We start from the raw sequence: 26314 nt of genomic DNA on the forward strand, positions 1-26314 counted from the left end.
GTTCTATTTGATCAGATCCAAGTCTCTGTCACTATCAGTTAAGATGTTAAAGTTCAGATAAAGACTGAACATGTATTGTTTTTATGGGTGAGTTGCTAGGAGATAGTCTTTATGCTCCAAATATAGCGGCACAGCTTAGTTACAAAGCTGCAAAAATTGAATAAACCACAAGGCATTTGAAGTGATTGTGTTCAGCTGTTTGATCATAATACACAGAGCTAAACTAAAATACATCAGTACTAACACCTCAACCACTGAAATCAGGAAGAGATGTGGTGGATGATTTAGACTCGTTTTGGAGTCATTGCATTATGGTGGCTACCAGTTGTCAAAACAATCACGAGGGAGTTTTTTTTTTTTTCCACTAAAACTTTTCATCGTCATATGAAAGGCCATCTGTCGATCAGGTGAAGCCTTTTAGAAAGTAAGAGTAGAAAACAGTGACCCCAAACAAGATTACATGACTGTAAAAGAAAAAAAGAACTGAGGAGTCATGCAAGGATGTCTCCAAAGAGACGGGGGCAATAAACATCGCTTTTATGCTAGATCAATTCAGCACACCATGATTCTGCTAATGCCATGTCTCATGGTAAAAATATTATATTGAAGGTGGAGTGCAGTGTTAGTTTTCAGTCACACATCTTGCACGTAGGGCAGGAAGTTCAATTTTGGGCTCATCTGACAAAACATTGTTTTTTCATGTGATGCAGTTTGTGGCAAACTGTAAATAGTACTTATAATGAATGATTTTGTTCCAAGTCTTCAAGTAAAACCATAATCAATCATTGTGCTGTCTACAGAATCTCTGAAATGTGTTACCATGAGCCTCCTTTCTGAATAATCCAGTTCTTGCCAAAGCCTGTAGGATCAGGTGTTTGTCACTGCAGGTTTGCAGTTGTGCAAATTTGCATGACTGCATTTTCACATGTAGATTGAACAGGTTTTCAAAGCATTGGATATTACTTTACAACCCAACAATGACTTAAACCTTTTCACAATGTTGTTCCCTAAACTGCAGGTGTTTTTTTTTTTTTTTGTGTTCACTAATGTTTTCTATCAAACCACTGAGGTCCTTACAAGACAAATGGATTTATAGGTGAGTAATGAGCTGACTTCCATGAAAAGTTATTTTTCACTTAACAGTTTACAAATTCGCTTCCTAGAACTTGTTTCCCACAGGAAGACAATCCGTGGCACACTCCCTCCAGCGTTCATTTGTCATAACTATACACTTCACCATAAAACATTGGTTGAGACAAACAGGACAAAAGTTCAAAGCATGCTTAAGTGATGTTTGCACAACTCAAAGAGTGTTTCTCAGGATTCAAGTTTGTTTTAGATGGTAGGTTCATTCAACTGTCAAAAAATGTAAGCTTGGTGGAGAAGTTTAACTTTGTAGTTTAGAACAACCATATATCATAGTTTCAAGTAATAATGACTTCAATTCCGAGACAAACTTACTGAAAACAAAAACAATAATAATTGGTTTATTAATATTGTTTTTACATAGCAAACACTGTAGGAGCAGCAGAGGACCACAAGTTCTGGAGTATGTCAATGTGTGTGTATGTGCACGTGTGTGTGTGTGTGTTGTGTTCAGCAGCAGGGAGGAATAGCCGGTCCTGTTTTCTCCTTTGAGTTGGCTACGCCACAGTCACACGTCATCACCAGCGACCAGTAGACTTGAACATTGCTCCAACTTGACAATTTCTCCTCAGCAAAAGGCAAAGAAAACACACTAAATAATCCTTCTTATTGCCCAAACGTTCAGAATAAGAAATACAAATATTTAAATATTTGGATGGCATTCATTTAATAGAGGGGAACTATTGCCTTCTTTCATTCAGAGAGGGTAGCCACATTTTTTACTTTATAGTGACTCACTCAGGATCCCTCCTTTTCTACTGAGCTTTCCCCTTGGATAAACAGTTTAAAAGTGCTATAGATACGCCCCGTCCTCCGTCCAATTAAAAAAAGTATTCCTCATTGCCTTTTTATAGGTGTCTTTGCCAGTGAATATATATGTGGCAATTACTTTAACTTTACAACATTTGTACATGAATTAAGGCCAATCCTATTCTTACAGTATGTACAGTACCACCACAAACCATGGCTACATAAAGACACAATTATTTAATTCATAGATCCAGTTGTCCTCTGAAATGATAATGTGTTAGTTCCTCAGTTTAACTCGATGTGCCTTGAGCCATAACTCCCTCTTGTGTCCACAGTTTGGTTTTCTTTTGCCAACAGCATGTACAGTAGTGATTTAGTTTGTAAACGTGAAAAGCCAAAGAGAAGGTGCCGTTCACTCCTCATCTGTGCAAACCTGAAACGGATAAACAGAAGATCTTGTGAGGGCTGGCTGATTATGGATGAGTCTTTTTATTAGCTTTTCAAACAAGTAAAATCTTACACATTTATTACACAAAGATTTTTTCAAAGTGGTTATTTTTCTTAATTTTGCTGATTATGGCTAGCAGCTAATGAAATCATAAAAATTATCTTCGAATGTCAGGTAAGGAATATAAAAAATAAAGTATATGTTAATACATGAATTTTATGGCCATATTATTATAAAAAGTAGCTAAAATTTCAGTGTTGCTTAGGTTTAGTAAAGTTAGCATAGCTATTCATCAGGTATGTTCGAACACTTTATGTCTCTCTGCAGACAAACGTTCTGCCAGAAATACAGACAACTTGGACATTATAACATTTCAGCAGACTCCCAAGGTTGATCAAGTCGTCATGACTTCAGTATTTTAGGAAAAACAAGGCCAGACCAAGTACTGAGAATTTATTTTTAGCAGTACATGAAAATACTTCTCAGTAGACTGGCATGTCTGGATTATTGGTGTGATGTAATATTTCATCTTAGTTTTATTTATTTTTTTATAAAACTCGAAGGCTTAAAAGGGCGTTTTGACATTGAAAGCTAATCTTTTTTACCTTGACAAACGGGTGGTCAAGAAGCACGCTGGCTGTCCAGCGGCGTTTAGGTTCGCTCTCTAAGCAGTGACCCAGGAAGTCCTTCCCCTCCGTGCTGAGCTTCTCAGGGATTGGTGGTTTGTGGCCCATGCCCACTTTGTACATGATCTGAAAGTTGTGCTCGTACTCATGCCAGGGCCTCTGCAGATAAACATCATAAAGTGAGTCATTTCTTTGTGGTATTTTTTTTAAGTTTTCCTTTGTTATTCAGGTGAACTTACTCTGGTGGGAACAAAAGAGGAAGTAAAAACACAACACGTTTAGGCCTGCAAATGAAAATAACTTCTTTTTTTTGGACAGTTTCTGTTATGTAAAAAGCAGCTTTAACCACAATCAGTTTTCACTGGAAGTTTTGCAGAGTGCCTCACTGGCACTGGGTGAAAAGGAAACTTGTGGAACTTTTTAAAACACTGAAAAATGTACCTTTACTAATTTATTACAAATAAGCATAGAGAGCTACAAAAGAGTACATGAGAACTGCATCAGATCTGTGATTAGTCTTGGTTTACACAAAACAAACAAAGCTATGATACTTCATAATGAAATGGAAATATCTTATACATCCTTGCTTACCTTTCCAGTCACCATCTCAATCAGGACGCAGCCCAGGCTCCAGATATCTGCTGCTCGCCCATGACCTTCCCCCTTTGCTCTTGTGATAACTTCAGGTGCCATATATGCTAGAAAAGTTTGAACACACAAAGTGACAATATAAACTAAGGCTGCATTAATGCAATGATGTTGGATAATTTGGTACTGAGTGATCAGATCTTGAAATGCTTCAGGAGTCTTGATGCTTCCTACCTGCCAGCACCTCTGAAATGTATTTAGGCCCAAAGGCTAAATACATGGAAATAATAAAGATTAGCTCTCTATTGCTATTCATAGCAGTAGAGACCAATTCTGATATTTTAAATCTGTTTTACAAACAGTGGATCCAGTGCAATGATATTTTCTGCAGCTGACTTCTCTATTTTATCTATTAATCCAACCTACTGTAAAGAAATTCATACAACAGTTCTTCTATGTTCTGTTTTGGCAGGAACTCTGTCATTCTGACAAAGCTTTTAAGATGGCAGTGGTTATAGACTTAAGGTGGATGTTAACATTTATCATCATGATGACTCCAAGGTTTCTTGCATGCTCTGTGGTTTTTAAGCCTCACTACGTCTAGATGGTTATTCTTGCATTGTTCAAAAAACACTGACTGCATTCGGCTGGAAGAAATTCTGACCCGTCTGAATATTATAAATGATCATTTCAAGTGACACAAAATAAATAACATGAATGAAGTTATGTTCCCTCATCATATATAGCTCTAAAAAAACACACTGTACAATTAACAGTTCTCTGATTTTACTCTTTATAAGTTTATGTTTGAATAAGATGAACATCTTTTTTTTTTCTCTGAACATGTCTCCAAACTTCCAAGCAAAAATGTTTTATTTATTTGCAGAAACTTAGAAATGGTCAAAAAAAAAAAAAAAAAAAAGATGCAGTGACCTAAAATAATGCAAAGAAAACAAGTTCATATTCTTTCAGAAACAACAATAGTAATGGAGCCTTGAGGAATCTCAGTTGTGATATCTGTTTGCTAAGACTTATAACTTCTAAAAAGCTACTGTTGGTTTGCCAAATAATATCTGGACCAATTCAACAGGGGGTGCAACTCTGAGGTGAGATGCTATTTCTTACCGGCCGTTCCCAGTGTGCTGTTCACCTCCCCTGGCATGGTGTGAGTGTTGTTCCTTAACTTGACTGAGCAGCCGAAGTCGCCCAGCTTAATCAAGCCCGACGATGTGAGGAAGATATTTGCCCCTGTCACACAAAAAAACCAAAACCCAAATTAATAATATGGTGACTGGTGAGAAAAAATTCCACTTTTTCCTTGAAACATATTACATGCAGAAGAAGTATTTACATAAATCCAAAGCTGACCTTTGATATCACGGTGAACAATGCCATGCTCATGGAGAACATTTATGGCTGTTGTGATCTGTTTACTGTAAAGTCTGATCACGTGTTCCTGAAGCCCCAATCTGGAAACTTCCTCCAGAGTTCCTTCATCGCAGTACTCCATGAAGATGTACATTTCCTCCTACAGGAAAGCAAACACGCGTTCACACCAACACGCTTCAGTCTGCAACACACACTACCTTGAGCACGTGGAAGGCTCTTACTCGATGGAGCTCCACTCCAAAGTATCGCACAAGATTTGGGTGTTTGATGCCTTCAAATATTTTCAGCTCATCAGCAGTCTCTTTGATGGTTTTGTGATCATTTGGCTGGAACCGTATCTATATATATATAAGAAAAAAAAATACACTTTATCTTTAGCTCTGTTTCTGTGTTCTTTAACATACTGAAGATTTTCTGTGCTATATACCTCCTTCATAGCCATTAGCTCTCCAGTGTCCACATTGATGCAGGTATACACTTTTCCATACTGACCTTCACCTGAAGTCACATACAAAATTATGGAATTATTGTCTGCAGATGTACAATGTCATAACCAAAACAGTAGTCAAACACAGCCATACCTATCTTGTTGCCTCTCTGCCACTTGAAAGTCACCTTCCTGAGCCCAACATGCATGCCGTCAGACTTTGGCGTGTGACACACTTGACCAATTATGTTCCGCTGCTTCATCATGGCATAGCGCTTCTCTTCGAATTTTCGTATGGAGCGACGGACGGCCTCCATTGGGCTCTGCCGGGCTGTCGTGTCTGCCACCACGAAAAGAGAGTCAGCAAAATGACTATTATGCCTGAGCTAATGAAGCAAACTGGCCTGAATGAAGCAAGCTCACCTTTGGATTGGCTGATGAGGGTGCGGAGCTCCCAGCTTCTGCGTGCAGAGCTGTTTGGATCAGCCTTTGGATATGAAGGTTCTGAAACAATCAAAACATGTTTTTTAAAGTTGCATATGCAAGTTTAGACGAGCCAGTGAATATCTGTCCTGCAGATCCATGTGAGCTCCCACCTTCCTTCTCCTCAGTGGGGCTCGAGTGGCGGCTCAGTGATTTGAAATTTAATTCTGCTGCAACTGTTGAAAGACGATCATTCTCATGGAAACTGGACACTCTGAGAACAATGAATTAAAAGTTAGCAACACTTCTCTCCAAACACACACTTCTGCCCCAAAACAGGAAATTTCAGTGAAAAGGTTTCTCACAAAAAAATGTGAATAAAAATGACTTTATAAATAGTAACAATATAATGCACAAGGGGGTTTCTTTTTACTCAATAGCTGTGGAAATCTGTACCTTATGAAAACCTGCAAAAACCATTAGTCTTTTAAAATAGGCAAACATTTTAAAGCCACGGTTAAATTGACAAAGATAGTATTTGATCCTTTGTCATTATTTCACATGCATAATGTAAGGAAAACATGTAATTGTGAAACAATTACTAGAAATGTTAATGACATCGATTATGAATATTCCACGTTTTACATATTAAGGAGAATTTTTATAAGCTTTGGCATTTTTCATTTTTAGATCAATGAAAAACAGAAAAACAAAACCCACAAGCAGCTGAGCATGCATTAGAAACAGTCACAAGGTTAGACAGCGAAACAAAAGTCCATATATATTATCCCACTCACCATAAGCCATAACCAAGTTGAAGCAGAAGTCACTACATAGCAGAATATTATCTTTCTTACTGCAGTAAGATATCGTTCATTTTCATTCCTCGCACAACAACCAGTCTTCATATGACCAGTGGTCAGGATTTGTCTAATCAATTTTGGGGGAATTTACAAAGCTTTGGCTGAAAAAGGTGAAAAGACGTTATATTCTTAGGTTTTATGAAATTATCAGAGAAGTTCATTAAGTTCCATGCATACGTGTCTTCCAGCACATAAATATAAAAACGAACCATGCTATGGTCGGAAAATCAATGACAAAACCAAAAAAGAAAATGCCTCAGCATTAATAGCTTTTAAAACCCTTACATCTGAACCAAGACTCCTCTAGAAATCAAAATACTTGATGTTACTTTTAAATAAAAAAAGGAATTTAAAAATTCCAACATCTGCCACTTCAGATTGGTTTAGCAAAGATGATTAATAGAAGTTTGTCGATGAAAGCCAACACTCAACCAACAAAGATATACGAGTAAATGGTAGAGATGGAGTCAAAGTCTGGTGACTTCATTTGACCAATTTTTAACTCTGCTGACAATGATGAGTCAACAGCTGTCAAATCACTCAAAAACATGATTTGTTTTCTCAATAGTTGAACGCATCATAAGAAAACATGAGCAGGTTGCAAATGCACTCTAGTATCAGCAAGGTTTAAAGAGCTATGTAAGAGGAAAACTAATTAATGCGGAGACATCTGTGGTTCATCTGGGCTGCCAGAGAGTAATTGAGACTTTCAGCAGATAACAAAAGGCTGAACACAATACAGCAGAGCTTCTCTGTTCAACCTCAGTCATGGACCATGCTGGACTCAAAGTGTTCACAGTCTTTTGGGAATCTTAGGTAGGCGACATTTCCTAAGGGCGACACATATAGACAACCATTTTCTGGTAATGTTCTCTAAGAAAATTGCTAATTTATAGAGGATGCTAAAGTCAAATTAAAAACATGTTTTGTTTTTCGATATTAATGAAACCTGTTTTGCAAGAAGCAGCATCAAGTTGCCTCTGCTCCTGGAATAAATTAATTAATGGCCGCTTGCAAAATCAAAACATGAGACATGAGACAGTTCCTCCATCAGTGTGGAGAACCTGTACAACGGTTTCAGTTTGACTCCGTAATGCTTGCGGTGTTATTCAGGGGGCAAGGCTACCTGACATCGCTGGGGCTGCTGCTGGGTCTCATGGGGCTGTGCTCCCCTGAGCCCTGAGGGATGGGCCGAGGGCCGTTGGGAACCAGCTGGTTCCGCAGATCACAGGGAAGGCTTCGAGAGCTGTGTGGCGAAAAACACAAACTGAGGAGCGCTGCCTTGGGAGGGATACGCAGTTTGTTTTAGGATGTTTGCTGATGTAAATGTGTGTGACTGGTTGTGGAACAGACACACTCACTCGCTTGCACTTTAAATGTATGGAAAAATGAACGAGAAAGCAGACAGTGTCTAGAAAATGCAAAGAGCTGCTCAGCTATAAGAACTTAAGAAGCAGAGCCATGCACACCAAAAACCAAATTTTAACGAGCTAAACTGTGGTGACCTACTTGAAATTTTCAGCACTGGGGATAAACAAGTTGGGGTTTGGCGGGTCACTGTGGCAGCGGACTGGAGCAGGAACCTTTACTGGCCGAGGACTATTCCTGGGTGCTGGGGGGAGGAAAATCATATTAAAAGTCACATCTACAAAAACAAACTCTTGAACTCTTTATACATTGAGTAACAATGTTTATAAGCTAGAATTAGCCTTCCTTCTTTTTTATCCAGGGATGAGTGTGGTCGTGTTTTCAGCATCAAGTTGTTCCTACATTACTTCTGAAGCCTTTATGTGACACTTCACATGTAATTTAATCATAATTTAACAGGCTTAATCAATGACATCTTTGGGATTTAACTTAAAAATGCAGCCAAAGATTTATAAAAAAAAAAACAGTGGGATGTGATGAAAACCAGCAGGGGCCAAAAAAATAAATAAATCTTAGAAAAACATACTACAATGTCAATGTCCAGTGTTATTCATAGGACTGCTTTCTTCTTCTAAACTTAGTCAACACTAGCAGAATACAGATGCTCCTTTGTAGCCAACAGTATAAATGCTACATATGCAATCAAACTGTTAGCTGCCCGCAAGCAAAAAAACAAAATGACAAACATGACGTTTTAAATAGCTAAAGTATGTTTACTCAGTCGTGCATCAGACAGCAGAGCAGGTTACTGAGTGTAATGACAAAGTTTAAGCTTAAGAACCTAAATATCGTTTGAAAATTAATCACTTTTATACAGAAATGTTAATACTAAAGGTATTCTTCATCTCATGTGTAAACCTGAAAAAGAAATATGGCATTTCAACATCTACTGCAAAGTGCTGACAGAAAAATATGAAATCACCCAAAATTCATAAAACAAGCGCCTGCACAATTCAGATTTTAACCGTGTCTGGAAAGAGAGCAATTTGGGACGTCAATGAGATGCTGAGCCGAGGAAACAGTCAGCTAAAAATAACAGGAAAGGTTAGAAAACTCACTCACAGAAAATTAACTTAGAGGGCAGAAAACACACTGTTGTTGTATAGTTTAGTTACAATTACTGTAACTAAACAAACAAAACCTCTGTCATTTATCTTCCTATGACAACAAACTTGCAGTATAAAAGAAACTAAAAATCTAATATCACCAGGGAGCATCTTACCAAAGTACAGGCCAGTAACGGGGCTGTGAGGCTTTCCAATCACGTGTCCAATACATTCATTCATCAAAGCTTGCAAGCTCTGCAGAAAGATCTTTTAATTAATACAACTGCCCAATCTAAGCACAACTTCAGCACAAATATAAGATGAAACAAAAAGGCAAAGAAGAGAATCGGGTAATCTCACCAGGAAGTCATCCTCTGGTAATGCGGATATGAAACCAGGTTCAATTGCCTGAAGAAAGTCAAAACCCTGAGTCGCCCACCTGCAGAAAAAAGAGCATGTTTGAAGATTTGCAAGAACACTTTTTTTTTGATTGATCTGTGAATAATTGCTCTATAAATTATGTCACAAATATATAAGATGACTGATGTGGGTTCTGCATGTTTTTAATTGTAGGCAAAGCTAGGAAATATAAAATAAATCCAAATGAAGTAGAAAATAAAACCTATTTATGAGACAAGTAATATCAATATAAACAGTAACTTATATATGGTAAAGCTCTGTAGCTCCCATATCAAAGTGAATAAACAAAACATGAGCCAGAACTCAGTTCTGACCAAAACCACCTGAATCCTCTGGACTTGGGTAAGCAGGGGACCCAGCTTGGAGGAAAAATAAATAAACTAAATAAAAAATAAACAAACAAATAAACAGCATACTTTGAACTCTTAAATAGTTTAACTTATGAGTGTTTTTGATCCTGATGTAATTTTAAAGAGAAGAAGATATGTTATCTTGCTCCATGAGAGTGTTTTTCTAGATGTTCTAGATGTAAGTTCTTTGATTCCTATGAATATTTGAATCCTGCTCATAAATACTTAAGTTCAACATATCTGGGTCACTGTCATAGAGTCTCACCTGGGCTTGGTGCCTCTTCCACTCTCACATTTGGTCAGGACATAGTTCATCCATTTGCGTGCAAAAGCTATGTACCGCTCCCCAATCCTCTGTCGGAACTCTCCTGACATCAGACGGACCACCTCCTTGTGGTACTGTTTTTAAAAGATGTGAATGAATAATAAAACAAAACAAAAAAAAAAAACAGAGTCAAAAGTTGGACGTTTCGGCTTTTTCTAAGCATGTCGACTGAGAGACAGAGTGGTCTTTTTTCTCACCTCAAAGGCAAAATTGTAGCCCTGTATCATTGCCTCCCTGTAGTACTGATGCAGAGTGGCTGACTCAGATTCCTCCACCTCGGCCTCAATCTCTGTGGTGAACATGTACTCCACTCGGTCGATGGCTGTGCTTATTTTGATGCATAGCTGCAGGGCTTTGTTCTGAAGGAGGGTTTAAGACGAAGATCACTTCTTCATTGTTTTAATCACATAAGCATTCAAAACAACTGAAAGCTTTGAAATAGATTGATTATAACATCCTGAGTTATGACACTGATTGCTGCAGCTGTAATTGGAGGCAATATCTCTATAAATAAGCCTGAGAGTGGTACTCTGGGCCCTTTCTATATTGCTATATTATAGTAATATACTGTATTATAGCAATGGAAATTTGGGGTAAATCAAAATAGCTACAGTGAAGAAAGAGATGTGAAAGTAGGACATTGATGCATAGCTGTCTCTGCAACTACACAGAGGATATGCATACCTTGAGATCTTCCAGAGCGCTGGCAATGAGAGGCTGGCTGGATGTTTGCTCCCGGCTAAGGGTCAGCACATCCTCCATGGACTGCTGGAAAGCCTTCCGCTGGGCCACTAGGTGAGCTGACTGCATCACAATCAAGAGCAAGTTCTCAACCTGAAAACCCAGTAAAAAACAGGAAGATATCATGTAAACACCACACCCGCAAACACCCACACAGATATCTCATCAGAATTTCTTCAATACCTTCATAGCTCTTAGAGTGTCAACGGCTTCCATCTGTGGGACCAGTTTGAGGAGCTTGCCATCCCACAGCGCCCACTCAGGATCTGTGGTGGAGTCCCCCGCTCCGTGTTTGCTCATGAGGAGGTAAGCATCATCCTCAGCGATCTCGTCAGGCTCTTTGGAACAGTCCTTGCCAGCGGCAGCATTGAGAAGCTGCAGGATGAGAGGCCGCTGATCCTTCAAGCCACAAGGCACGAAAACCTGGAGCTCTTCCAAGCCTGGAATCTGAATCTGAGATAGAAACAAAGAGATAAGAATTGAGGACGAAGGGAATAAACTGATATGTGAAAAATGAGCAAAAACCAAAAAGATCAAGCCCACCTTGACATAGTTTTTCTTTTTTAGTGCCTCGAGAAGACAAGGCACCCCACTGGTGATGCTAAAATCTGCAGCAACTTCCAAATCCTTTACAGTACGGAGCAAAAAAAAGGTGTACAAGTTCTTTTGTCAAATACATAAAATAAGCAAGCACACACAAACTAAAAAGCTAGATTTACGTAAAAGATTTCATTTCTGGTGATTATCACCTTGCGGAGCATTTTGGCAAAACCCAGGGCCTTGGACGCCCGTTCCCTGGCCTCATGGAACAACTCTTTTAAAGAACGGCTGGTTTCAATAACTGAGCGCCTGACAAAAAAAAAAAGGAAAGGGAGAAAAATAAACTAAAGAAAATTTCATTTTTTCAAAAATACTTTTAAATATGAATGTGATTCTTCTCAACCTGATCTCATCTGAGGCCGTGCTGTCGTCCGCACTTTCCCAGAATTCATTGCCGCTTTTCTGCAAACCAGCATCAAGAAACTCTCCAGTAGATTCTAGCAGCATCCCAGCAATGTTGCTGCAAAGACAATAACAGTCCTATTATTATATGGGTTGATGGGCTCCTCCAAACAACTTTTTATTCGATGTCAATTATGTTTTCTGATATACTTGTATTCCTACCCTCCCAATTTTTTCATACCGTTTTTTTTACTGCCACAAGCAATGTACACTGCTCAAAAAAAATAAAGGGAACACTCAACCTTTATTTTTTTGAGCAGTATATTTTATTTTCCAATAAAATGCCTAATTGGCAAAAAAAAAATAGACCTTTTATTAGGTCTAGTGGCACTCTAGAGTGCCATTAGAGTGTTAGGCACTCTAGTGGTCCAGTCTGAAAGTCCTGATTTAAAACGTTTATACTTATTTCTCATTTCAAATTGCCATTCTTTTGAAGACTCAAATGTCTGAATTTTGTTTGATTTCAATACCATCTTATAAAGATATAATTAATATTGGTTTTCTACATCAATATGAAGCATACAAAAAAACTACAAACTGAGCTAAAAAAAAAAGTGAAATGGAAGAAACATTCCCTTTAATGACCAGCAGGTGGTGTTAAAAAAAGGAGTGATGTATCTAAGAAAAAAAATCTTGTTACATCAATTATTTCTAATTTCGAACACATTTAATCACTTGTTTGACAATAAGCTTAGTGAATATGTGCTACTACTTCTCTGTTGACTTGATGCTATCAGACAAAACATATTTTTATTTATTCATTTGCATCGTATCCTGCTGCTTCTGATTTAATTTGAAGAAACCAGTAGACAGAAAACATCTCAAATGAAAATGAAGGACAGCAAAGTTGGTCCTCATTATTGTCGCTTTTTGCTGCTTAGCAGAGCAATTGGATATACTCGTTTCCAATAGTAAGCAAATGGAATGTGTATTATACGGTTTCGAATGTTGACGCATATCCTGGTGCTGTAGAATGACTGATTACGCTGAAACCTGAGCACATTTAACCTGAACTCACCAGAAAAGTTCTCCGGACTGTGCCTCGCCTCCTCGGATGTAAGGAGTGATGACCTTTGTGAATTGCCATTCCTCCTCTAACAGGTTCTTTAAGCTGTGAGAGGCCTGAGGCAGCTGCTGCAGCATCCTGATCCAACTGCGCATATATTCAAAATAAACCTGCAGAAACAACAGATGGCACATGGTTCATACTTATGCACAACTCTCGCCTGAAAGTTTTTAATGTTTTTTTTAACAGGAATTACACATTTAAGGTAAATCCTCCACTGAACTTTACATCAGGGGAAGGAAAAATGTGAAAAAATACATACGACCAACATCTTGTGCAGATCTTCTTCAAAGTCGTCTATATTGGCATTCGTTTGCAGGCCTTGACCATCGTTTACAACGCCGCGCAGCATAAACTGATAATACTGCTTCATCAGCAGGCCTCCTTTCAGAACCTCCTTGCACTCTCGCACCAGCTGCTTGATGCTGAGCAGTGAGGGGTCTCCAGCAGGCCTCTGTTCCAGTCTCAGTTTAAGGCATTCGTGAATAACATTGAGGAGTACTCTGCACAGCACGAGGAACGCCGGTCGAAAGGATGGGAGATCCATGTCCCGCAGGTCCTCCCAGGACACCTGGTCAGCTCCGAGCTCCGGATCAGTCCGACTGGAGCAGGACATGTGGCGGGAAAGCTCCGGCAGGTAATCGCTATACAGCATGGGGTCTGGGAGGTCTGCAAACTGCAAGTGGAAGGCACACAACAAAAAAAACATATTAAGCACGTCACCTCCATAACATGTTGGTACAATATGGCTCTTCCGTCTGATAAACGTCATTCAGAACGGTGTCCTTGCTGTTAAAACATTCAAAGAAAACAAAGAACTTGTGTCAGCTGGTGTCTCACATCTTCACCTTCAGTTTTCAGATAAGGTGACACTTCGCTCTAATTAAGATCATAACTCATGTTTTGTTCCCCTTCCCTCCATTGTGCACATCTCATTAAAGCGCCGTGTGCTATAAACCCTGAGCTGAGATCACTTTTACTTTAGTCATTGGTGGGAACTTCTCTAATTTATGTTTCACTAAACATGATGACAATATAAAGTGGCCCACAGGCTGCTTTTATTCCTTGACAACTTCAGACTCCAAGCACAATTTCTAAAATATTTGTGTAAAACACAGATAAATAAAATGGATAATCTACGTTTCTCCTGGCAGTTGAGCATGTCCATCACTTTGCTCATCCACTTATTTGCTGAGAAAAAAATTAGCTGCAGAGGCTAATTTATATTTTATAATTTCCAAAAGTGAACGCAAAAGGTTCATCAGCTTTCCAAGAAGTGCAGTTTGTGAAAATGTTTTATTTTTAAGCAAGATAATTATTAATCTGGCACAATGTTATGGATATTGCTTAGAGCTGAGATAGACATCAAATTGCAATTGTCACTGCAATCACAACTGCAAAGAACAGCATAAATGTAATATTTGGACAGCTCTAAAATTTCAGACAATGCACGAAAGCTTTGCTTTCCAATAATAAATTTGTCCACAGAGATTGATTTTTACTGTTCTCTATATGAAAACTAGTTTTCATATACATGACAGTAAAAAGGGGGGAACTGATTGATTGGTCAGGTGATCAATGGGTCCCAATGTCCTTAATTTTGGGTGATCTGCCGATACATACATATGAAACTGATCTTATTTACCTGGGAAAAGGTCTGAAAATTATATTATAAATTAATCTATCTGTGTTTGTATTGTTTTATGGGTATTGCATAATGTTTTTCAAAAGGATAAAATTGGAACATCATAGATATATGTGACCTTAACATCTCACAGAGCCAGTTTAAAATAATAAAAAATGAGACATTGGAGACATTTATGATCAGGTGGAAAAACTGCAAGCGGCGCAACCCTAAATATCTTAGTAACCAAGATCAGAAAGCTCAAACAGAATGGTAGAAAAATTGATTAATTGCAATCAAAATCCCCAATGCAATATTTAACAACAATATTGTCTTTTTAAAATTGTGCAGCTTCAATAGCAATTTTGATTCTAAAATGTTTATGCACTTTACTAACTTACAAACTCAATGACCAGTCACTAGTATTGTTGAAACGTAGAAAGAACATCAAACAAAACACTAAACACTGATTTAAATCTAAATGAATTAATTTAGTAATTTATCCTCTTCAAAGTCAGACTAGTTCACAAAATCAAAAAATTATTACTAATACTTCTGATCTCAGCTTGGTAAACTTTTAAAGCAGACCCGTCCTCCTCCAATAGGGACAAGAACAAAAAGCTGCCAAAGAAAGTAGAGGATAACAGATCTGCACAAGTAAGTGTATTTTGTTTGGTTAGAAGAACAATAAAATAACCATCTGTCACCAGTTTAACAGTGGCATCATGTGGCCAGCAGCTCTTACGCATCTGTCATTAGGACCATCTACTAATGAAAATATTTTATTGGCTTTGAATTTTCTTTTTACTCACAGAAAAATAGGTAGTAATTTGGAAAGCAAGACAAATGCTAATCAGTCACATGCTAGTAGCTAGACTTTGATGAAATACTGTTGTCTTGTGCAACAGACAAAGTAAAAGTGTTTCACAGATATACAGAAAAAATGCACTTTTTGATCCTTTCTCACCACTTAGTCTTCATAGAGATTTAGTGCAGCATTTTATTTATATATATATATATATATATATATGTAGATATATATATATATATATCTATATATATATATATCTATATATATATATAGATATATATATATATATATATATATAGGCCATTTGTGGATGTAAATAGCTGTATATATATATATATATATAGATATATAGATATATATAGATATATATAGATATATATATATATATATATATATATATCTATATATATATCTATATATATATATATATATATATATATATATATATATATATATATATATATATATATATATAAGTGGAAAATGTTTTTCATGTCACAAAAACCTGGTCTTTTAACTAGTGAAAATTAATGGGTCGGATGTAGAAATGTAAATAGCTGTACAACAGTTCTGTGGAGTGAAAAACGGTCGACGGTCTTACCTCCAGTGCAGGAGTGTGTCGAAGCAGCGCCGCTCTTGCCCTCTGGAGAGAGCGGTCCATCAGTTTGTGCAGCCGAAGTATCAGTTTACGCAGTCCCATCTGTTTCAGAGCTTTATCCACAAATGGCCTGTAAATAGCTGTGGGGCAAAACACATCACCTCCAGCAGCCGCTTCTGCACTTCCAGAAATGGCAGCCGGGAGGAACTCCTCCTCTGACAAGAGGCGGGAAAATTTAGGCGTCAAGATGGGAGACAGTTCTTCATCTGCAAGATTTTCAATTTCCACGTCAGCATCTCCATCCTCAACGTCACTTTCGGGGGTAAAAGTGGCCGTTGAGTCATTCTCCTCATCTTCCTCATTCTCCTCTTCGTTTCCACGAGAGCAGCGAGGTGAGGGTATCTCGAAGACTGGCCACCCAATACGCGACAGATCATGGAGGCCCAACACTGTGGCCATAACTCGCAGCTTCTGGTTGAGGTCCTGGGTGATGTTGAGCCAGAGACAGAGTGCCTGCACTCTGCCTTGGAAATCTCGAGCTGCGTATTTTTCATAGTCCTTTTGAAGAGCCTGCAATGAGGGATACAAAGCTTCAACAGACTCCAAGAGTTCCATAACCTTCTTGACCTGCTCAAAGGCCAGCCGTTGTCGTTGAAGGTGCTCCCTGCAGTCAGCACCGGATCCTAGAGGCTCAGCGGCGTTCATTGCGGACGAGGGGCAGGAACTGAAGCCCCAGGTGTCTACTCCACAGTGGTTGGTCTCTGCTACAGCAAATGATTTCTCCTCAGTCGAACAGAGTTCCTGGATTGTTTGCGACTCCACACACTGAGCTCCTTTCAGGCTGTCATAGTTTACCTTAAAGTGCAGCACTTTGTTGATTATTTCTGGGATAGCTTTGCGTTCAGTGAAGAGAAAAAGATCCTGATCACTGGTGGAACGCCTTTCATGCCATGCCTGCAGCTCCAACCAAATGACCTCATTGTTGTGCCCCATGAAAGCCATGTTCTCCAAACCCCTTTGCTCCTTCTCCTTCCTCTTAGAGGACATAGATGTGAGCTTGAGCAGCAGGCGCAGAGTTTCAAAGAACTTGAGGCGATCAGCAGGACAGTCCGTCCTGGATGTTTGCCGGTGGGTCCGTATATGAGGCATAGTAACAGGCAGCTTACAACTGCTGCAGCCCAGGCTCAAGTAATGTTTCCGTGGATCCATGTTGAAATGGCCCGACTTTCCGAGTGGATCTAGCACGAAAGAATCTTCAAATGTCTTCTTGTGGTCTCTCTCTGTAGAGCGAAGTGCGGCCCTCTGCTTTTTGCCCTGCTTAAAGTTGACCTCCTCCGTAGTCTCAGCTGGCTTGGAACTCTCAGTCTGGACAGATGGGCTAATATCTACTGGATTTCAAAGCAAACACCGCAGTCAGGACAGTGGAGGAATTTTCTATAATATTTGACAATATCAGCTTATAAACGTACCTTTGTTTTGAGGTCGTCCAGCACCTCTGGACTGGCTACTCCTTTGTTTGCCAAACATGCGTTTCATCTGACGTTGGGTATAAGGAGGAGATGTGCCATAAAGGCTTTCGTCTTCCTCGCTATGAAAGTCGGAGGAGTCATCGACCTCAGAGTTCTGCTGGGACGCATCTTCCGTCGGCTTGGCCTGCCTGTGACGATCATATGAAAGAGGGAAATACAAATTATCTGGGCGTGAGTTGGAGTTTTATAATTACGGAATCGAAAATAAATTTCAATAAGAGATGCTAAAGTAAGTGTTCAGTCTAATCGAAAGCTCTTTTTGATTTCTAGGGATCAAAAAGAGCAAACTGTATTCAGTAGGTTACACCATGCACAGTAAACCTCCTCTAAATCAATGCAGACATGTTGGCTCAATAATAACTACACTGGATCTCTGCAGTAACCAAAAGTAGAGTCTGGCAACTTTCTAAATGTATAGCAGTCTGAAGATGTTCAGATAGGATAACAACCTATGGTGAAAATGGCAGCTCAAGCAACTGAGTATTATCATCATCATTAACTCTGCCTGCTGTGTCAGCAAGTTTTCCAACAACATTCAGTCAATTCTGGGAACAACACTGTTTTAAAAATTTATAAACTTGAAATGGTGAGTTGTGAAGAAGTTTAACTAAATTAAAAAAAATAATAATAATTGCCGCAGGTCTCCCTACCCCCTTCCTATCAGCCTACTGTCATATAAGGGACACTAGAGCCTGGAAAAAGCCCCCTGGAGGGGAAAAAAGGTGCTGCTTTTTGGAAAATATGACTGTGTTCCTTAAGGTCTCGGTGTTATTTAGTTTTATTACTTTTGCTTTTTGAGAAGCAGGATGGTGTTTACAGCAGTGTGTACAGGTGGATCAGTTTCTCGGCTGTCTGGCTCTGGTTTGCTCACTTCTTCCCATACAATTGCTCTTTCAGGCTGAATATAGAAGTTGTTCCATGGAAATAAATAACACAGGACGGCTCCTTTATTTACCATCCGTCTCCCCCCGGTGGTTTTAGTCTGAAGAAGCTGATCCGGAGTGAATAAAGGCTGCAAACTTTGCTGTGTGGCATTAGCTTTAACTTGTCTCGACGGATATTTACAAGCTACTGTCTTCTTAATTCAAGATCGCTTGGAAATCCATGAAAACTTAACAGCCCATTATATTCGAAAGCCAACAATGTTCATAGTATTGCTTTATTTGCTTCTGAAATACAACTTTGTCTTTTCCAGTTGTCATAATATCTCAAAGCGGAAGCAAGAGAGCCGCATTTCGCTCATGCGGATATGATGTCAGGGCCATAAGTGCAAAGAGCCCATTCCGAGGTCCCCTGGCCGACAAGGGGCTCCCCACAAAATAGTTTGGCCCAGTTAATAACAAAATTAACCATATGTTTTTGTTTTTTATTTTTATATTTTTTAGCAGTAAAATTAAATGTTACCATTCCCAGACCAAAAAGCACACCTCCATATTTGCACTGAACAGCCCCCTGGATTAAAATGAAATGATTCGTTCCTGCTTGGCACACTTGAAGGTGACGGTGTCCAGCAGCTTTCAGTAGAAGAGAAAAGCGACTGTGGCAGTTACTATGCTGCTAAGAAAAGTAATACTGTCAGGTTTTCAAAAATAAAAAAATAAAAAATAGAGATAGAGAGAGAAAAAGACAAGAGTGTCAATTTGTATCCCATTTTTTCTCCAAGAGAGGAGAATAGACTGTGTGAGTATTATCATCCATTTAGCATAGTTAGCCTAGCTACAGACTACTGTTTGCCTCCATTTCATTTAATGAATGAAAGAACAAATCTACCAACATATTCATATGTTTAACTTGCCCCTGTATCTTTTATCACACTTAACAACAGGTGAGTCAGTAGCAGCTCTAACCTTCAATACCAGCATAATCCCCTCCCTGCCACCCAGCAATAATAGTTCAGGGAGGAGGTAAAAGAGATTGTTCTTTTCACAGAGTATCTATTTCATAGCAAACTTTCACAACATGGTGGCAGCTTTAACAAATATGAAAAAAACATATTTTATTCAAGTTATATACTCCAGCTTGAACAAAATGAAAGAAGTCTGGATTGCTTCATGTATATTTTGCAAGTTGGCTATGACTGTTGCTGGTGAGGAGAGTATCAATATTGGACCAAAGAAAGCAAGGCGGGTTGCAAGCCTTTAAAATTGTGACGCTTTTGATGGGTTAGATAGACTCAAAAAATTGTAACAGCAGCAGCAAAGGGGGGCCCAATTTTATTTTTTGTCAAGGGGCCCAAGATTTCTGGCAGCACCCCTGCCTCTGATCCCTATATAATGAATGACTTCTCACAACAGGAAGGTTAGGAAAAACTTTTTCAGAACGCCACCTTTATCAACTATCTATTTTAATGATGTTTTACTCTTCGCAAGTCAAAATTTAAAACACTGAGAAACCAATCACAAATATTGAGATGGGTGTGATTCCACTCAATATAAAATGCAATTTTATGAAATTTGAATAGCTGGCTGCAGATATAAGTCAAGAAATATGGCTTGTATGGCTTACTTTTGGGAACCAAGAACAAAGGGCACGCTTTCCCAGATTACAATGTCAAGAGCTTTGTCCCCCAATGTTTTTAATAGGATTAGAACGAAAGGCCGGAGAGCTTGACCATTCCCCCTCCCAAAAAGAAATAGAAGAAAGACACAGATGAAGAGTTGAATGAAAATGGGTTACATCTATTCCAATCCCCATGTCTCCCGTCATTAATCATCTAACTGAGAAGCATTCCCCAACACGTGCCTAACGTCTGTGTAGTGGAAACATAAAGGGGAAAAGGCTGGAACCCTTTCCCTGGAGAGAGGGGTGGTTAAAGGGAGGCGAGGGGGGTAATCCGGATATCAGTCGCTGAAGCTTTTTGAGGAGGCGAAGAGAGAACATCCAGATTCTATTGCCCATCTGCCCCAAAACAGAATATGTCAGACTAGCGCACAATGAGTCTGCGGGCAGCTGTAGACTGACATGTAGGGTAGGCGGACACCTGCTGCCAAATCTCTATATGCAAGTCTAGAAGTACCAACTAACTTAGAGGCGATCAAGAGATTAAAACGCAGATGGAAAAGTTTGAAGATTTTAAAAGTAATATAAGTAGTCAAGAGATAAATCCTAACAGGATAGTAATTTTAGAGGTTTTGCCCGTTTTTGTTGAAAATATTTGTATTTGCAAACATGGACTCAGGACTAAAAGCTGTCCAGTCACAGCATATAAAGTGAAAAAGAAATCAATGTCATAGCAAAATATTTTTTTTGTCTTACAATAAAATCACATTTTTCTCATGATTTACCTACTGCCAAGCCCCAAGCTGTTATGCCAAACTAAATTTTTTAAATTTTGAATAAGAAATGGTAATGAACAAAAACAAAACACAAGCATAATATTTTCTGCCATGTTAATGTAATATGTTTATTTTATTATTGTTTTTTCTCAGTTGTCAAGTATTAAATGATGTAATATATAGATACAAATAGTGCAACTATTTGCATCTACACAAATAGATACAAATAGTTGATTTGCTAAATAAGACTCATGGATCACTATTCATAAACATTACATACCTAAATATTTTTTTTGCCATCCATATGATAGTCATCAAGTTTATACTTGTAACTGCATATACCTTCTCAAAAATCTAAGATGCCTTTATGCCACCTGCCCTTGTTCCTGTGGACAAAAAGTGCCCTTCTGAATTTTGTCTTTTTTATGCATATTGTATTGTGTATGGGCCATGTCTTGATTTGAAATAGGGATATATACATATGATGTTCAAGCTGCCTGTGAAAAAAATCTCACATTCTGGTTTCACGTGCAACACAGAGTGTCCTTTTTTCCACTTGAGCATCTGCCCCCCCAAAATGTTTGTGCCATAAGGAAAGACACAAGTGAGCCAAGTAATCCATTGTGTGTCAGAGCAAATCCCACTGAAAGCAGGAAAATCACCTTAGACAAAAAAAAAAAAAAAACGGGATATAACCGTCGCCCTGTAATACTGCAACTACGTATTTTACAAACCTGTTGAGCAAGTAAACATTTGCTGTGTCTGTCACAGTGATGTCACAATAATGACTAGGCAATATAAACATTGAATAGATATGCAACACCGCTCGGAGTCTGAAGATAAAAATAGCCCATGAATACGAGAGAGAATTAAATCAAGTTTTAAAAAGAGATGCTTGTCGCAGATGAGCATGACTAAATCACTCAGGAATGAAATAAGAACCAGTGACGCCATCACGGCTGCTTGTTTACTAGGTTACCATGGGGCATTTCAAGCATACAGTGCGCAGTTTCATCAAAGGATGAGAAAAAAAAATTTCTGATAATTTTTAAAAAGAAATATTTATCTAAACCCACACACAAACTGCACAGAGAAAGTTCTAGGGCCTTTGTGTCCTGCAGTTCACCACAGCCACACTATGGTACTCAAGCTGCTCCCTGCTGGCTGCCACTAGTGAATTATCACTGCAGATGGTGTCTGGCTGCTCTCAATGGCTCATCTGATGCCTCATTGGGAGTCCAATAAAGGCCAGAGGAATGCTCGTGCCCCCGAGCAGAAGCACTAAGTGAATAATAAACAGCACAAAATCGAAAGTCTTTTCTGAATAGTGACAGAAGCACCGATACCGAAGGCTGCCACAGTCAGGGGGGGGCTGACCTTTGACACCAACCATCCACCCTATTGTACAAGCAGGGGGACTCTATTGTGTTGATGTGACACGTGGCCCGAGAGGCCCACAGCTGAATGCCACACAGCTGGTTAGTGAGCACACTTGCTTTCAATGACCAAACTAAAGGGGATTTTTTAGTTTTTTCAGGGGGAGGAAGAGGAGGAAAAGGTGGCTGGAGTTTTGTAAGAGCACACGTTGCTCTAATTAGGTCAAGCAGGCATAGCTGAAGCTCTGTAGGCTGAGCACATACTTTGATTACCCCTCACTGCAAAAAAGCATGTGTCCACTAGCTACTGCTTTCAGCCCCAGTTAACTGCTGGTGCTGGGCCAAAAAATAATAAGGAAGAAAAAGTGTGTGCACTCATAATCTCTTCCATATGGAGGTGTACCTCACACATTCTGCAGCATGAATCACTGACCCCGTTTGTACATACTGTGATTAGAGGGCAGAGAGAAGCACGGATCAGTCCTCGGATCAGAGTTCGTCAGAATTCACAAACAATGAGCACAACGTACTTGACCACACCCATTCGCTGGAACAGAGCGACATTGCCAGGATTGGACCTCCCAGCTTCTCCAACATGCAACTGTGCAAAGTATGCTGTTTACATGCAACAGCAGAGATCTTTTTTTTTTTCCTGCACCATATCATGTCTAATGCATAGTTAAATTACAGAGCAACTAAAGTAGAAAATAAACTGTTCTAATGCCACAGTGGAGGCCGAGACTAATAACTCCACGTCCCATGGCATAAATAAGGAGACTTTTTGCAAACTGCGTTGTTAACAGAATGAGTCAGTTATTTCTATCCATCTTCTGCAACTTGCATCAGACAATGCAGCTGTCTCCTCTACCTTTTAAACTCATTATGAGACTGTGCCATCATGAGCAGCATTTGCAGCTTTCACTTTCATTAGCAGGCATGTCTGTCGCAAAAACAAACAAAAAAATCAAGAAGACAAATCCAAGATGCGTCTATGATTTGCATCTTTGTATCAGCTGATCATGTTTTTTAACACAGTTACTATTGTCACAAAGGAAATGGCAGATTATAGAGACAGAAGGTGAGAAAATTAGTTTTTTTTCTCTAAAATAGCAGGTTTGGGCAAAGATAGGATGCAGTTAGGATGCATTAGAGGAGCATCCATCTGCATTCTGCACCAACAGCAAATGTAGACATTGAGTTCTACCCAAACAGAAAGGCTCTGGGGCTCCAGGCAGCAAACTGCAGCACACAGTGCACCACATCCTGAAATCTCTGGAATGCCTGGGAGCCACAATGTCTTCAGACTTACTGAGAATGAGGCATTATTGACAAAGGACCTCTGTACTTGCAGAGATAGAGATAGCCTTCAATTGCAAAGTGAGCACATAACTCATCTATCTCAATATAGCTGCGAGTTTGAACTGAGCTGCCATGCTCGACAAGTGGCGCAAAATAAAATTTTGTTTTGAATGAGTGCCTGCAGGGGAACCATTTCAGTCTTAAAATGCGGTTTATTTGCGGAACTCTGCGCTCCATGCAAAAGAGTAAGAGTGTTGGTTCATTGCAAAGACTGTGCGCCTACACTTTCCAATAAAAGTGGAAGATAAACATGCACCAATCGATCATCCAGGGATTCTGAATACGCCAATTTCCTTCTAATTGTCAGGCTAAATGCTAAAATTACTGATTTTATTTTTAGTCGTGGTCACTGAAAGCATCAACCTAAACAATTTCAGTCAAACTAACTGAAGTAATACTCTTTGATTAGAGATGCACTGATTAGCTTTCTCTGTGTACATCCCAATCTTCTGATTTGGTATTCTAAGGTCTAACATATGAGAGCAAAAAAAAAAAAAAAAAAAACGCAAGTCATTTCTTAAGAGTGGTAGTTTTGAATGAGACTTAAAACAAAAAGATTACAACATTGTTCCCAGTTATGAATTGAAGAAAATATGTTTCATGTTTGTCTATGGAGTTTATGACCAAAGTTTATGGTGGATTGGTGCTCCTCTACTGTTTGTTTCAATTTCAAAGTAATTAGAAAAGAGACAATGCAGAGTCGCAGTTGCAGGAAAGCAATGTTGGCTCCAATTGATTTACTTTGACTGCAGAGACTAATGAATAAACTATTTTACACATGAAATGGCATCTTCCTTTCAACCCATTGATATGTGTATCTCTTTATTGGGAAAAAAACGAACAAAAAAAACCCGGAAAAATAACATGTTTAAAGATATATCCTTCTGTGCATGAATGGAAATGTTTTTTATTTATTATGGATCAAATAAAACATGTTCATGCTATCAAAGCACATAGCACAATAACAAAGAAAAGAAAATCAGCGTGTCAGATCTCAAAAACTGAAGTTGGAGTCAAAAACTCTGATCTCTAATGGGAGCGGGGTATCAAATGGTGCACAAACTAAACTTGATTTTGAATTAAAAGCAAATGCATTGAAAGTGGGTCACACTTATAGCTTTTACTTTTCATGCAATTGTACTGGACAGCAAAAACATCAACATGGCCAGCATTGCACAATCAGTGAAGCTGTTTGTGTATTCACTTCGACTAAGTGGCCGCAGGAGGCAAAAACAACTGGCCTGTGCTCAATCATTAGTGAAATAGACCACTAAAAATGCTCCATTTATTTACTCAAAACTGAGATTGTGGCAAATGACAAGACTTGATTCTGCATGACAAATATCCTCAAAGTTGCTTTCTGTGCAAACAAGCGACTGCTTGTAAGGAGAAGGGAGGAGAGGGGAAGACATAACAGCGGATTCCTGAGTATCTGTCGGGGAAAACACGCAGGAGCATTTCCTTAAGGAGACTTTGCATTCACGTCTAGAAACAACTGAATCCGTTCACCTGCGAGCATGCAGAAATGTTGCTCGGAATTATGCAGGGTGACAAAAAATAAAACCAGCAAACAAAAAACATTTGCGTCTGCAAATATCAATAACAACTGCATAAACTATGCGAATAAATGTGACGCAGCCCAAAAGGTATAGATGCACAAAACCGTGCAGGAAAGGTGCGAAAAGTCTGGATTAACAACAGTGGGAGCAACATGCTAGCTGAAGTCAGCAAAGTTTGTGGGTCGCGGTTATGATGAATTACAACGTCTGAAAAGCTGGAGTAACAACTAAAGCCCATCGAAATCCACATTATGGACACATTTGAACCAAATCTCACAACCTGAGTCCTGTCGATGTGTGCAGATCAACTCGCGGGTGAACAATAAACTGTCAGGCTACATGAAGATGTTAGCTAGCTGCTGCCTGACATGTCGCTTCACAATTTCTCCCGGTGTTACCTTTATCGCTCGCAGAGCATCCCCCTCTTCGCTGTGGACACCAATAATCCGCAGAGGTTCGGATATCCGCATAAATGTAGCAAGCCCCCACCCCCTAAAAAAAGTTTACAACTCCACTGTTGCAAATGCAATAACTTGCACACTATTTGACAGGAAGTCGATTTCAGATGGTGTACGCGAGCGCTCCCATAGAGCTTAATCGCGGCTCCCTATTTGGCAAGGCGAGCGACTGCTGGTGAAGAGTCTGTTCAACAAATCCAACATACCTGCTCGGTTTGTTGCGATCCGGAGGCTCCATAGCAAACAAGTGGCTTCTTGCTCCTACCCGTGCATGGGCCACACCATCTCTGACTGGTATCTGACACACTTTGCACCGATCGATCTTTGCACTAGACGTGGATTTTAGTCTCTTTAAACCACTTTCTATCCGCCGGTACGGTAGACTCTCGCTTGTGCGTATGCTGTCGCCATCTTTCCAACGTTCATTGAGGAGGAGCGCCACAGCCTTTCATGACTACGGCAACCCGGATAGGTCATTTCTGCTGTCATATCAACTGAGAAGAACTTGTTATTATCGTCAAAAGTGGAGTCACTATGAATCAGTTGTCGTTTGGTCACTACTTGACCAGTAAAGATGAGTACTCGTACTTGGGATGATTTGTTGAGTATTTCCTGATTTCTCTACATGAATTGGAGCTGAGATTTTTAGTGAATTGGCAGGAAACGGATGAACGAAGTTGAAATGCT

The 26314-nt window shown here is 39.3% G+C and overlaps 1 protein-coding gene across 3 annotated transcripts; it reads right to left on the reverse strand.

Annotated features, from left to right (window-relative positions):
• Positions 1 to 1457: 1457 nt before the first annotated feature.
• map3k4 (mitogen-activated protein kinase kinase kinase 4) lies at positions 1458 to 26314 on the reverse strand. Of its 3 annotated transcripts, none has more exons than XM_055029698.1 (26): positions 25834 to 26314; positions 17541 to 17728; positions 16075 to 17456; positions 13301 to 13714; positions 12991 to 13148; positions 11914 to 12030; positions 11720 to 11819; positions 11514 to 11597; positions 11154 to 11423; positions 10914 to 11063; positions 10427 to 10588; positions 10170 to 10303; positions 9495 to 9573; positions 9311 to 9389; positions 8170 to 8272; positions 7787 to 7906; positions 5971 to 6071; positions 5798 to 5878; positions 5529 to 5714; positions 5375 to 5445; positions 5169 to 5285; positions 4927 to 5086; positions 4684 to 4806; positions 3562 to 3668; positions 2950 to 3129; positions 1458 to 2329 (listed from the first exon to the last, which is right to left on the reverse strand). In XM_055029698.1, the coding sequence occupies exons 1-26, from the start codon at positions 25863 to 25865 to the stop codon at positions 2309 to 2311; spliced, it is 4719 nt and encodes a 1572-aa protein (XP_054885673.1). In that variant the 5' UTR covers positions 25866 to 26314; the 3' UTR covers positions 1458 to 2308. The 3 variants fall into 3 exon arrangements, with proteins under 3 accessions (XP_054885673.1, XP_054885672.1, XP_054885674.1); XM_055029697.1 differs by having other exon boundaries at positions 16075 to 17459; XM_055029699.1 differs by lacking the exon at positions 7787 to 7906 and having other exon boundaries at positions 16075 to 17459.

The sequence above is a fragment of the Poeciliopsis prolifica genome, unplaced genomic scaffold (assembly GCF_027474105.1).
Source record: "Poeciliopsis prolifica strain line A6 unplaced genomic scaffold, Auburn_PproV2 SCAFFOLD005, whole genome shotgun sequence".
Lineage (NCBI taxonomy): Eukaryota > Metazoa > Chordata > Actinopteri > Cyprinodontiformes > Poeciliidae > Poeciliopsis > Poeciliopsis prolifica.